At 38.3% G+C, this 14,337-nt stretch overlaps 1 protein-coding gene across 1 annotated transcript in view; it reads left to right on the plus strand.

Moving 5' to 3' along the window:
• The window catches only part of yjefn3 (YjeF N-terminal domain containing 3), a 35,890-nt gene extending 23,692 nt beyond the window's left edge, over positions 1-12,198 (plus strand). Inside the window, exons 2-6 of the mRNA XM_086162105.1 lie at positions 2,189-2,297; positions 7,535-7,645; positions 9,911-10,024; positions 10,368-10,518; positions 11,476-12,198. Coding sequence (XP_086018231.1) covers positions 2,189-2,297; positions 7,535-7,645; positions 9,911-10,024; positions 10,368-10,518; positions 11,476-11,672 — 682 coding nt within the window. The 3' untranslated portion in view covers positions 11,673-12,198. The remainder of the gene's footprint in view (positions 1-2,188; positions 2,298-7,534; positions 7,646-9,910; positions 10,025-10,367; positions 10,519-11,475) is intronic.
• Positions 12,199-14,337: the final 2,139 nt, after the last annotated feature.

A 14,337-nucleotide genomic window follows, 5' to 3' on the forward strand; every position in this document is an offset into this window, starting at 1 on the left:
AGCAGCTGTTGCGTCAGTATTCGTAATTTTTGGATGAAGAACCACTTCAACAGCACAGTCAGTCTGTGGCTCATAGTTTAACCACAAACAACGGTATCATTTCTGTGAGATATTTTGACAAACTGGTTTTCTACCCCCCCCCTGCTTGAAAGCAAACATGTAAAATAACAGCTTGATTCAGAAGGAGTGGTAAGATGTTTGTTGCTGCCGCTGGGTGTGGTGAACTTTTCCAAAGATCATCTTGTCACAGTGCCTCAGGAAACATCCCTGAGGTGAGCTGTGGGTGACAGCTGCAGTCGCTCCAGTGGCACAGGTAAATGCCAGAAGCCCCACGTGGTTACAGTGACTTGTGGAAAACTCCCCGTTTTGTAGTAAAGGACAGTACAGCCACATCATCATCATAACATTGCACAAGATAATAAAGACAGATATGGAATTTATGCATGTTGTTTTTGCGAAACACGCTCTTGTATATCCCCTCCTTCGAATGGGCGTACATGCAAGACACTTTAATGAGGTAAACAGGAGCACCAGGTGGAAATTTAGATCAGCTCAAAGGAAAGTAATTAATGAGAGGTTTGTGTCTGTGAGTCCTAGATTATGAGGTTGAAGTATTAATGATACGTATGTATATATGTTTGATTTGTGATGGAATCAATTTGATTTAGAATGTGATATAGAATATTGGATATTGTTCTGAAGTATCCCATGACATCTCTATGTGTTTCAACCCTAAAAGAAGTTTTTCATTACCCAGGTTTTCCTCTGCAGTTGCAACACCTATGACAAACACTAGGTGTCTGTAGAGTAAAAGAGACGTGACCAAGTCATACCCTACCCAAACTGGACACTGGAGCATTTGCAGGATTTACTCAGTAAAACAGGTGACATCATGGTGACTGTAGCCATGTCACCTGCCCATTGCTGTGCCTGTCTTACTGGATTTGTCAAACGTGCACGCTCTCACCTCCATCCTAAAGCAGCAACAGCAGGTAACCAATGCAGCAGCATCAGTTGCACTGCCACCATGAGGAGAGTGGCAACAGCAGGCAAGGTTGCACACAGCTTACAATCAAGGTTGTTTTTGAAAATAACAAGTGCAATGATTCATAGATAATACAAATAAGCAGGGGAGTCTCGTGCGCAAGTGGCATGTGGGCATTATCTGGAAACAACAAGGTTTATCTGTTTTGTGATTGCATTTCTCACAAGCTGTTAAAGATTATCTTTAGAAGTGAGAAAAAAAATGACCCTGTAAAAAGCCTCTGCGGATTGTGACCGAAAGTGCTCCCTTGTGGGTTGTGAAGGTACCACAGGTGGGTATTTTGGCGATTTGATTATTTTTCATTTTTAAGTGTGTGCTTTAAATATGAATGACTGCAAGTATCCTTTTCATTTTGGTTTGTTATCATGGAATCGATCATCATCAATCAAAAAGCCAGTCTCTACGTGGTGGTAAATGGATTTTCAACACTGCTTTCAGAGACACTCATTCCAATAGTATTCCAATAGTGACCACCTTGCATTGATTTGACGTGAATAATTTTTTCCCTTTTTCAAAGTTATCTTTTTCCAATGAAGTGTTTAGAAATGGGTAATCATAAAGTTGTTCAAAATGAGATATCTACTTTTACTTTTTTCATCTCTTTACACTCAATATAACTTAGATGTATGAAGCTCAAGCTTGTAGTTTGTTGGGGTATCGGAAGATGGTTTTGATTTCACAGTACAAAATATTAAGAAACATTCATGGAAGATGTGGCAGAAATGTATTTCAAATACTCACTTCTAGTCATTCAGTGGGTGTAGGACTACATTATATCGCATAAATAACTACCGTCGGTCCAGACTGTTGACAGTAAAACAGTGGGATCAATCATAAATGTGAGATATGCCTAAGTGAAAACAGAGTTATTTTGAATGTGTGTTAAAATATCATTGTTTTTCTCTCTCTGTACGCAAGGTGCGTAAACTTGGGTGTTTTTCTTCACAGCATGATATATACAGGTAATATGTAATGTATAATGTCCGTATTGAAATTTGTTTCAGCGCTTGCATTTGCTGTGAAATTTCCTCGGTCCTCGGTCCCCTCTTTACACAGCTCCACTAACAGCAGACCAAATGACGGTAAACAAACATGACAACTGTCTTACTAAGTACATGTTTTGTTGTGTCCTGTGTCCGACAGTAAAGGGGAGGTGGCAGCAATCGAGACAGAGTTACTGAGGGACTACAGATTTGGACAACAGCAGCTGATAGAGATTTGGGGACACGCCTGCGCTCTTGCCATTTCTAAGGTCTGCACAACTTCTATTATTAAAGCTTTGTGTAATTCATCTATCAACTTTCATTATCATCATTACAAAAAATACATACTAAAGTAAGATATGGTACAGACATCCAAACAGAGTTCCATGTTTGACTGTCATGATTTAATTTCTCTTCATTTTGACTAAAGGCCCTTTTGACTAAAGGGACTCAGTTTTTTCAAATACGATAAAAGAACAACATAGATTATTCCATTGCACCTGCTTATTACAGGGCAACTTGTGCATTTTCTTGCCATTCATAGTTCATCATCATAATATGAATGTGGAATAAGATGAATGATAATAACAATGTAAATTAGAATAAACACAGTGAGGCTCTTCACCTTAAGAATCTGAATCTCTTATGTGAGCAGTGGCTGAATAGATAACACTGTAATACAACTCTGCGAATCCTTTTTCAAGATCAGACATTTCTGAACATATTTGATGTATAAAACACCTGTTCCCCATTTAGCCATTTTTGGCTTCACATAACTGAGAGGTCTGACTGTGACAGTTTGCTTAAGTTGAAGGCACGAATCCACAGCTGTAGAAAACAACACATTCCTATTTGGAATTTTTCCCCTGGGGAGCGAATAAGACACATTCTATTCTATTCTATTCTATTCTATTCTATTCTATTCTATTCTATTCTATTCTATTCTTCAATTCTGTTGGAAGTTGGTCGAGTGGCCATTGAAAATAATCTGGTGAATATCTGAGGGAAATGTTCTTATTTTCAACAACATTTTCTAGTGGCAGAACGCAAAAGAAAACAGCCTCTACTCTTTTCCCTATTCTGTGGCCACGGTTTAAAATAGTTTTAAGCTGGATCGTGTCAAGTGCAGTTTGCCAGCCAAAGGCAAATAGGAATACATGCGGTTCTCTGTGACATGACATGTTGCCTTGTTATAGATCAATAAGGTTTTTCTCAGTGGGCTCTTCAGCTGGTTGGGTACTCTCTGGCCTGAGAGTAAATGAGCTGTGCTCTGCTGTCTTGAGGAGAGATGAAGGATTGAAGACGAGACAGTACACGCAAGTAGAGGAAAAGGTAGACATGTGAAAGGTACACAAAATATACTTTGTCTGGTTGTCTGAGATTTAGGTTTAATATCAACGAAATGGCAAAAATGGTCAACCACTTCTTGTGGTATATATAGCCTCCTGAGACCCCAGTGCTTGTTTGATACATATCTTCTCTTTGCTTTTTGAGCATATTGCTACCTGCCAAGGATATAAACTAATGCTCTTCTTTTAAAATAATGTAGCTTCGGAAAAATAAGGATTTGGGGACCACATTTGTTGTCCCCACAAATTTGTTGTGGGGACAACAAATTTCTGTAGAACTCAAACATAAATGTGATATCCAGGTCCAAGGAGGATACATATACACAAATATTTGGGGTGTGAAAACTAGTTTGTTGATTTGGATTCAATAATTATTGTCTGTTTCAGCAGATGACTAAAAAAGGACCCCATTAATGGGAATATTTTTTTCGACTAAAAAAATGAATGTTTTTGGAAAATGTGTATATATATTTATACATGTACAAACATGTACAAACTCATAGATGTGTAAATACCTATAAATTTAATAAAAACACATATATCTGAAATATATGTACGTTTATATTTTTACACACACACACACACACACACACACACACACACACACACACACACACACACACACACGTACATATACACTGATAATTTAGCTTTTCTGTATGATAGGATCTCAAGGTACAGCAAAAAAGACAAAGCAGATGCAGCTTTAAACTGCATTTATTTTAATTGAGTATACTAATCATTATCAAAAGCAATTCGAGATTATATTTATTGATCATCCTGAATACTATGGAATAAAAAGAGAGAGATCCAATAGAAACAGTTTCAAAAAAGTAAAATGGACAATTGGGACCATTAAAAAGAAAGATGGGAAAAGTCCAGTTAAAACAGGGATAGGCAGAGTGGCAGCATCACTCGAAGGTGCAGACACTTAACTTTCCCTTAAAAAGCATGTGATTAAACCCACCACATCCACTTCCCCTCTATTATCATTGGCCACCGCTGGGACTTTGCCTGGTCCTCCATCATGGGCTCTAAGAGCTTTGCCTTACAAAACAAAAATGGTTTGGCAGCCCAGATTGCTGCTGCCCTCGGCCACCGGCAGCTTGCTACTGCTTACATGACATCACTGTTATTTAAGGACAATTACATTAAAAGGAGATGGAGACAGACTGATTTCACGGCTGCTGGCGTCCAAATACACCATACAAACAAGCACATCCTCTGTCACACGTGCACAGACATGCACATGCACAGGCACACACACACACACACACACACACACACACAGGTTGCCATAGAGATTATAGGTTTTCTCTAAGTAATCCATTTACTGTTCCAACAGCAGCAGCCGGAGCCACCATGTCCAGACTATGTATGTATATGCGTGTGTGTGTGTGTGTGTGTGTGTGTGTGTTTCTATATCAGTCTGAGGCTTTTCAACACCTGAGTGTAGACAGAGACATTTTGTTACCCCAGAGCAGTAAATCAGTCTACAGGTTACAGGAGATCTAAAACTGTGGCTCACTCTTCTTTCTTGACCTTATACCACATACTGGTTGTGGGTGCAGAGGATTTTGTGTTTTTAGGACAGTGATCGTGTTTTTTTAGGCTTAGCAAATGTCTCTGACTGATTGGAGGTGAAAAGCGTATTTACCTTTAACATTCATTTCAAAGAGTAGTTTCCTCTGAGACTTTATTATACTCAAGACAGACTGATTTTGTTAAGAACTTGAAGGAATGTGTGTTCAGGGACTCTTGATAGTGATTTGCACTAAATCAAGCACTTACCTGACCTTTCTCCCTATTTAGGCACCACAAAAGTGACTGCTTACCACCTTTCCTAAAAGCTTGCATTTTAATAATAAATATTATTGGTATATTCTAATGTACTTTTTGATTTAGTACAAGGAATACATGGAAAATATTTTTTAAACATCATGTGTTTGTTTTGCTGTGGGTTAGACTCCCAGCTGTCTTTACCTACTTCAACTACTCCAAAGAACGAAAACGTAATATGTCTCAGAGAGCTAATAAAAGAGAAGAAATTGCAATCCAGATCTGCTGAACAGATGCAGCATCCGTCGGCAAAAAGCACGTCTTACAAATTAAATATATACCAATTATATATTTAAAAAAATCTGGAAAACATTTAAATAGGCATATAAGAATCACTCCCATTCATAAAACTTTGTTTTCTAAAACAATATTGTTTATAATTTGTTGCCAAGGCAGCTTGAGGTTTTATTGAAAAAAATGACATCATTTTGGAAGATCTTCATAGATTTTTATCAAGTTGTTTCATTTTATACAAAAAAGAAAACTTATCCTGGTAACATTATTATGTGCCTCACCTTTTTTTTAATCGACACATACAGTGCATTGCCAGAAAAAAGTCTGTATCACTGTTGCCATGGTTTATAACAACTCATCTCTCTCAGTAAAGATACTTTATCTCTGAGATTTGGGGAGCAGCCATAGGGTTGCCAGGTGACCAGCTTAGTATCCTCAATCCTAGGTAAGCCACTGTTGTCTGAAGCGAATCTCTGCTATTGTAGCATATTGATGATAAACAAATTTATAACCTGTCTCTGCAGAACATGGGAGCTCCCACCAGGCATACTAAGTTGAATAGGCACATGTACATGTACCAATACATGAGGAGGAACCAGAAAGTTAATAGTTGATTATAATAATAAATCCTTTATTAATCCCCATGGGGAATTTCTCGCTCTGCAATTATCCCATCATGGATGAACCTTGAGCAGTAGGCTGCCATCAACTAGCGCCAGGGGAGCCATTAGGGGCTCACTGCCTTGCTCAACAACACTTCGACACACTAGGGGGAGCCAGGAATCTAACTTGGAATGTTCAGCCATAGTTTGATAAGGCCGTCTCCTGAGACTGCATGATCAGGAATTCCAAACTGTGAACTTGCAGGATTGACTACAAAAGGCCCATGACTGAACTGTTGACATGCACATGAATACTTGAGTGCTATCTATCTATCTATCTATCTATCTATCTATCTATCTATCTATCTATCTATCTATCTATCTATCTATCTATCTATCTGTCTGTCTGTCTGTCTGTCTGTCTGTCTGTCTGTCTGTCTGTCTGTCTGTCTGTCTGTCTGTCTGTCTGTCTGTCTGTCTGTCTGTCTGTCTGTCTGTCTGTCTGTCTGTCTATCTATCTATCTATCTATCTATCTATCTATCTAAACTGTATACGTATTATGTACTGAGGTAGAGGTAAGAGATAGAGATAGTGAGAAAGAGGACTGCTTTATTACAAAGGACATAAACACTATGATGAGTGGGCTGGGTTTTGAAGGGGAAAGGCAACTATTTATGCTAGTGACAAACTGAGCTAAGCAGAAATAAATGTGTTCTGTCACACACCTAGGGCACTCTAATTGGACAGGATGTCCAGAAGTCGATGCAACATTTTTCCAAATACACTTCTTCCTGCTTATGAGCACAAGCTTCAACATTTTCATTCACCATTATGCAACCACCAAGTACAGAAACTCGGTTACTGTAAGGTCAACCTACCACTTATCACCGCAATCTGAAATAGAGCATTGTGGTTCAAAAAAATATTGGAAAATAATGGAGGACACCTTTTGCACTTTCAGAAATGATCATGACTGAGTGTGCACACACGCAGTCTTACTGTTCAGGTGTTGGAGTTGTAAGATTATCCACTCAGGTTACAGCTCCGCAATTCATTGGCTGTCTCATTTACGAAGGTGTAGGCTGATTTACAACGACTGTGCCGCCAGTTAATGAAGCAGATGCCAGGGGCCCACTGTAGCTGGGACTGAGATGGAAAGTGCTATAAATGGAAGCATCCTATGGTGAGGACACTGGCATTTTTCCACTGCTGTCAGGGTTGATTTAATGAGACTGAACATTGTCTCATTGAGGAATGAGATAATAGAGCTGGAATGCTCGGCATGCTGTGGACAGTCAGAGCAAGATGGGGTAGCTGCAGTCAAATCATGTGCACTGAAAAAGACAGAGGGATAAACACCTAAAACTATTTTATTCTTCTTGCATCTCTTTCTGCAATCATTTCTATTTTTCCGCTTTGTTCTTTCTCTCACTCATAAGCTCCAGTGCCAAGCCGCCAATCTTTTTCTTTTCACCCTCCAGGCCTATCCTCTTGACTCCTTAGCGAAGAAGCAGCCAACAGTTCTGGTTATCTGTGGACCCGATCAAAATGGCTCCATTGGCCTTGTATGTGCACGACACCTGCGCATCTTTGTAAGTAAGCTTTGCAAGCATAAAATGATACATAAAAATATTTCACAACCCTGGTGGGTTAAACACAAAAATTATAAATTGCTTTTAAATTACATGATGACCAACAGGGGTTCTCTTATGAAGGCAGCTGTGTTTTATAGAATATCATCTTTGCTCCTGTAAACAGCTCAGAGTAGTTATCCCATTACGCTCACTGCAAGGGCACTCAGACAGTCATGATTTCATGCTATTGTAATTCCTGTTAAATCGGACTGCATCTCATGCTCCACAGCCACACTATGATATCATCATGACCTTAATGTCTGCCCATAAAGCCACATTCTGATTGACTTTTCTAGAAAAATTGTTTCTAGAGGGAGAATTGATCCTCAACAAATCCATTAGAGCTCAAACTGAACATGATTCTTTATGGACTGTATGGTTATGTGATGTAAAAGCACCCTTCTCTCATCCAGCTCCACTTTAACTTTATTGGAGGGGAAATATTGTATATGTTTTGGGATTTTCGGTAGGATGTACTAATATGCTTTTCCATACGTATCTTGACAGTCTAGATTTATTGTCCATTGATAGCTGTGATTAAAATTGTGTTCAAAGGACTCTTGTCATGCAAAGTGTCTCCTTGTCTCTTTCTATCTTTTCCCCTATTCAAGTAAGAGATTAGACTGCAGGCCGGCCTTGAGGGAGATATACTTTACAGTGACACTGCAGGAAATAATTAAAAAGCCCCAATGGTAACTTTTAAAACCTCTAAACAACTGAGAACTGGTACCATTTTTAGACCAATAGCTATTCTTATCTTTCCCCAGACAATTTGCCTAAGTTTTATTTTGTAACCTTATTAAGTTAAAACTTTGTGCTTTATATTTTCTTCTGCCTGGTCTTTAATCCCCGATACATCCTTTTCATCAATGTGACATGCATGTGTACTGTATATTACATCCACTGGGATCACCCTTGTTTGCTCTGACTTCAGCAACTTGATACTTTGGACAAAGAATCGCTTCCCCGGTGGTAAAATGTATGTTTTTCATGGTGCGACCTGATCCCTGTCAGCACGAAGACATGCGTGAGAGACACCTGAACATGTTCATACACACCATGTACAGTCTTGGGGCCCCTTCACGAGCTGTGAATGTAATCACCAACAGCAGACTAACAGGCCAACCCGCTGCCATTTGCATTCCATCCAAGACAGAAAACAGGGAGCTAGTGTATGAGTGCATCATGGTACATCTGTAAAAGAGAAAGTGCAGACAGTCCTTCATCAAAGTCAGTTGTGATGATTGATATATAAATGATATATATCATTAATATTGGCACGTGGTTATGGTGTGATGCTTGGCTCATTAACAGTGGAAATGCATCATTTCAAAGGTTAGTCATGGGCTAAACTTGCTATGACACCAATTGCAAGCATCCGTTTGTCATCAGACATTCTTACAAAAAAGAATTAAAAAAAACATAAAAACAAAGACACTGGTACCAAGCACATCACGCATGCCGAAACATAATTTCCAAAGTGACATAATTGACTATTACCGTGAAGACCTCATCACTTCATCCTTAATGGATGGTGTTTGAAGACTGAATGCTACACATCAACCCCTGATAGAAGTGGACATTAACATTAAACGTCTCGTTTCTGTCCTATGACTCATTTCTATTCATGCTCAGGGTAACTGGTAGTGTTTTAGAGCTTTTTATTGCTTTCACACAGCTTGTAGTGAAAAGGAGGTGTGACTGCATTTCAAATCACCATCCAGTTTAAGTTTTGATTCCAGGATGGATGACGATGAAACTTTTATTTCTTTTCGTAGCGTTTCAGGGTAAAAGAAACACTAAAAAGGCTGGATCTAATATTTAAATATGGCATATTCTCTGCTGAGATGCAATATGAATGTTTAAAAAAAAAGACCACATCTATCCCACTGACAAGCAAAACCAAGTTGCAAGATTTATCTTGGCCCCTGTGCAGAGGTCAAAGGTAACAGGTGCTTCCTCCTGTGCATCACAGACCTTTCATAATGTGTATGTCTGGATTTCTACTCAAGCTTATAATGGAAGTATTGAATTAGAGTCAGACAGCAGAACACCGGTTAACTTTTTTGTCATGAACTCCAAGCCAAAATATGTGGCATGTCAGTAGTCTGAGATCTCTGTCTACATAGTCCTGGAATTACATAATCCCTGTCTCTTTTTTATCTTTTCGGTCCCCCTTTTCTTCCACCCCTCCTCTCTTTGGTTGGTTTTCCTCTTTGCCAGGAATACGAGCCCACCATCTACCATCCGAAACGCTCCTCTCACAGTTTGCACCAGGACTTCACGGTTCAGTGTGAGAAGATGGATATCCCTTTTCTTTCCTATCTTCCAACTGAGGTAGCTTGATGATGACACCAGGCATATATCTTGAAGGGCATCTCATAAAATGTCATATGGAAAATTTGGTGTTTTGTTTCAGCCATTGCTTGTCTGAGGCTCTTTTAAATTGAAATTTAGTTGGTTGTAATATCTTAATTTAAAAGAAAATCTCTATTTGATATTCCTATGCAGCTGCAGCAACACAGCAAATGATCCTGCTTTAGGGAAGCAGAGGATTTTGTACCAACTTTGTTTTCCACTGACTTAAAATGGGCTTCCAACACAGACAGCCTGCAGTTTGATATGGAGTAAAATATGGAGGGATTCTTCACTTATTCATTGGAAAATCTGTTCTGTTCAGGTGCAGCTCATTAATGATGCTTATAACTTGGTGATTGATGCCTTGTTGGGCCCAGAGGCAGACTCTGGCAGCATTAGGGAGCCCTACTCTGGTATTTTGGTCACCCTGAAGCAAGTCAAGATCCCCATTGCCAGCGTGGACGTGCCCTCAGGTACGTGTTTTACAAATTAAAGACAGTCGGTTCAAAGCACTGACACACACGATGATGTACGGGCCTCCTGGCTGCGCCCCGTGAGCCTTGGCTTTCAGGCAAGAGTTATTTCTTTTAAGTTAGTCAGCACCCGTGGAGAATAAATTTTCTTCTACAGTGTGATGTCTTCAAACCCCAAACACATTACCTGCCGAGGTTTCCAACATCAAAAATAAAAGTAAAAACACAATCCGTTCTTTACAAGTTTTTCCATCCGGCTGCTTTGTGTGTTTGTTGCAGCAAATGTGTTTGGTTAGAGTTTGATAATGAATAAAATTTGGGGAAGCTTTTTTAGCCTCTTCCTCAGGAAAGTACCAAACTCACTGGTATCATACTCTGAAAAAGGGGAACAAAACATTCTCTCAAGGTGTTTATTTACTCTGAAGGAGTTCCATCTCTCTAACAGCCCTAGCAATTGGAGCACATGTGGAAACGCTAAATGGAAATCTTTCTTTTTCTTTCTTTCTTTCTTTCTTTCTTTCTTTCTTTCTTTCTTTCTTTCTTTCTTTCTTTCTTTCTTTCTTTCTTTCTTTTTTTCTTGGTGCCATAACTTTTTCATGATGGTATTGTAAAGCTGAATACCTGAATCCATTCAATCGGTCTCAGCTCCGTCTTTAAATAGCAGAATACTGGTGTGGTGGACATTGGAAGGGTTTTTCTTCCTAGTGGTTTCATAAGACTTGGCACCTTAACATTACTGGCCCAAATGACATCAGGTTGTGGCAGAAGTTGAGTCTGGATCACCTTCTTGCCACATTGCTGGTGTCTATTTTTTTTATTTTCATGACTGAACTCCTTCTTTCAAATGAAAGGAATTACAGGCATTTCTCCTTGCAACATCTGACCCTGTGTAAAAAGGGCCTCGTACCTCTCTTGTTAACTGCCCATTTTTATTGTCTTTGCACGTCTTAATCTCAGGTTGGGATGCGGAAGAAGCCAATCAGGATGGGATGAATCCAGAAGTTCTCATCTCGCTGACAGCACCCAAAAAGTGCGCCGTCAGTTTTTCAGGACGACATTTCTTGGCTGGACGCTTCCTGCCTTATGATATCCAGAAAAAATATGATCTTAACCTCCCAGAGTATCCTGGTACAGACAGTCTCATAGAACTGTAACAAATGGGAAACATAAGCCAGTGTTTCCTCATTTTAAAAACGTATGGTTTATCTATTAACTTGTTTTGTATTTTATAGAATGTTAGCTTGATTCAGTGTTCTCTGTTGTGTAGATCTAAGGCTACACCTTATCTATATTTGCCAATGAGGAAGGTAATATGTAGAGCCTATGTTTTGTTTCATGTCTTTTTGAATAAACTGAGTTTTTGTTTCAATCTCCTCGTGCGACCTGTTGCATTATATACATTTGTCATAATTTTACAGAAAACATACTTCATTTTTTTGTACAAGTCCACAAATGAGGCAAACATTTTGTTTATTTTTCATGGACACTTTTACAATAATAACAATGATTTATGTCACACTCTTGATATTTCAACTGAAACTGCTCAACTTTTGCTTTTTTAACTTCTCTTTCCCCATGTTTCAGTTTTGTTTGGTCACCCGCACTTCGTATTTATGCCTTCAATTACTTTAGTTGTTAGAAAAGGAACCAAGGGATCTAATAAAGTTTAAATTTGAAAGATTTTGCAGTTTTTGTGGTTAGTTCGTTCCACTTAAAGAAATAAAGCGAATGATTTTACCATAGGATTTATGTGTTTCGGATTGCAATTCAATTTGGCAGTTTAACACACAGTTGAGATGACTTTGCAGTGAGCAGTGCTGTAAAACACATACTAGTGAAAATTGTACCAAAGGAATAATAACAAAGAAATCATATTTTACAAACACAAACAACACTTCCCTCTTTTTGATTCTTCGGGTCACTATTTTTGTCTAAACTTATCAATTTTTTAGTGCAAAAAAAAAAAAAACGATAAGAATTATACCTTTGAAATCAGGCAATGAACCAAAAATGAAATTTTTGTCAAGAGAAAAATTTCTCTTGACAAGTCACTGGGCAAATAAAAGCAACCCCTGTAAATAACTTTCATTAACACTAAGGACTGCAGAGGGAAACCTGCCATTTGCATGCAATTATCTTTGAACTTTTTGAATAAGCAAGGTTGTTACCTCTGTTTATTGATTCCCAGCTAGAAATGATTTGGAAAAAAGCAATAAAATGATCAGGCTATAACAGGCTGCTTAGACAGGCCTCTCATTACTGGGTCTAGAGCTGCAAGCTTCACTGACAATGACTAAGCAAGGAGGCTGGTGTGTTTATAGATGAGGTAATTTGTATTTATATGAAGTATAGGATTCTAATTTGAATACTAATGGTCTCATTTGTGTGTGCACATGCTTATAAGCCTGAGAAGTCAGCAAAAAGGAATTCTATTCTGTTTTACATTTTTTTTGGTGGGGTTAAAGGTGTTAATACGAACTGACGAGCAATATAGACACGTGTTTGACTTAGAATGGCTTTACTTGTGATACCTGGTCAGAGATTCTAAAGGGCAAATAATTTAGTAATGTGAAGAGTGGAGCAGAGAGCAGCAGCATGGCAAAAATATTAGTGCTAATATAAAGTGCTGATTTTGTAAATCACAAAATAATTCAGGGGTTGAATTTTGATTAAGGCATACTCCAAATGTGCCAGATAGTTATTTTCACTTGATAATTTAACACTGACAAGCAAACACTGAGAAATGGTAGTTTCTATTATTTCTCGTGTTTCAGACCGTCACCTCTACACTTTTAAATGTTTTATCTTGTAAATTTGTCATTAGATACATTTGGGCTCAACCCCATCCATCTTTTGCTGTCCTATTATCCCAACTCTGATTGGCGTTCACATATTTTTCTTTATCTCTCAACTGGATCAATAATTTAAACCTAACAGTATAGTGAAATACTTATTAATTGATAATTACCACCATAAGGATATTTCTTTTGTTGTTGGTTTGATGGCAGTGTTACACAGACTGCTGTCCATTGAGGGGTGGGATTCTAAACTCTTTTTTCTTCCCTTCAAATTTCCTTTACACTCTAAAAAAATCTTATTCTTATCGCTTTTGTGTGGATCCCGAAAATAGACAAAAAAATAACGGGCTCTGTCAGTGACTTCTTCAAGTACAGACACGCATGCACACACACACAAATCCATTAATATAAATATGAATTGTATGAATAAAAAGCACTTAAAACATCACGTTAAAAAGTCAAGATGTATATTTTTCTGTGCAAATATCAAAAAAATCATATCATCGGAGTTTGGCTGGAATTTAGTGAAAAAAAGTTTGGGATTTATTTTGGTCTTGGTTGTTTTTATAGTTCATTAAAACTTATCACACTCCAGACAGACATTAGTCTGACATTAGTCTGTCTGGAGCGCAAAATGCACCATTTATTCAATGGTTGCATTTACTTTTATAATAATTTACTTCAAATGTTCCTGCTCACCCGGATTTTACTTTGACTCCAGAAGGGCTTGTAAAACAGATGAATGTATGCAGTGTTTTTAATTTCCAATGATTTTACAAGGACTGTCCATTAATTGCAACAATTCACATGTTGAAAATGAGTAAATTGCACCTCATAAGCACATCTTGTGTCTGCATTCTGAGAAGTTTTTCCGAAATGGCGTGCCATATGACGCCACTTCCACTTTTGGCAGTACAGCACCCTACAATCAGCGACTATTAAAAAACTGAACCAGAAGTCAAACCAGAACTTCATTTCAACCCGTTCCTGTGAGTGTCCTGGAGAAACACAAAGAGAAGTT

The sequence above is a fragment of the Fistularia commersonii genome, chromosome 16 (genome assembly GCF_037954325.1).
Source record: "Fistularia commersonii isolate RoL2024-O1a breed Wild chromosome 16, RoL_Fcom_v1.0, whole genome shotgun sequence".
Taxonomy (NCBI): Eukaryota; Metazoa; Chordata; class Actinopteri; order Syngnathiformes; family Fistulariidae; genus Fistularia; species Fistularia commersonii.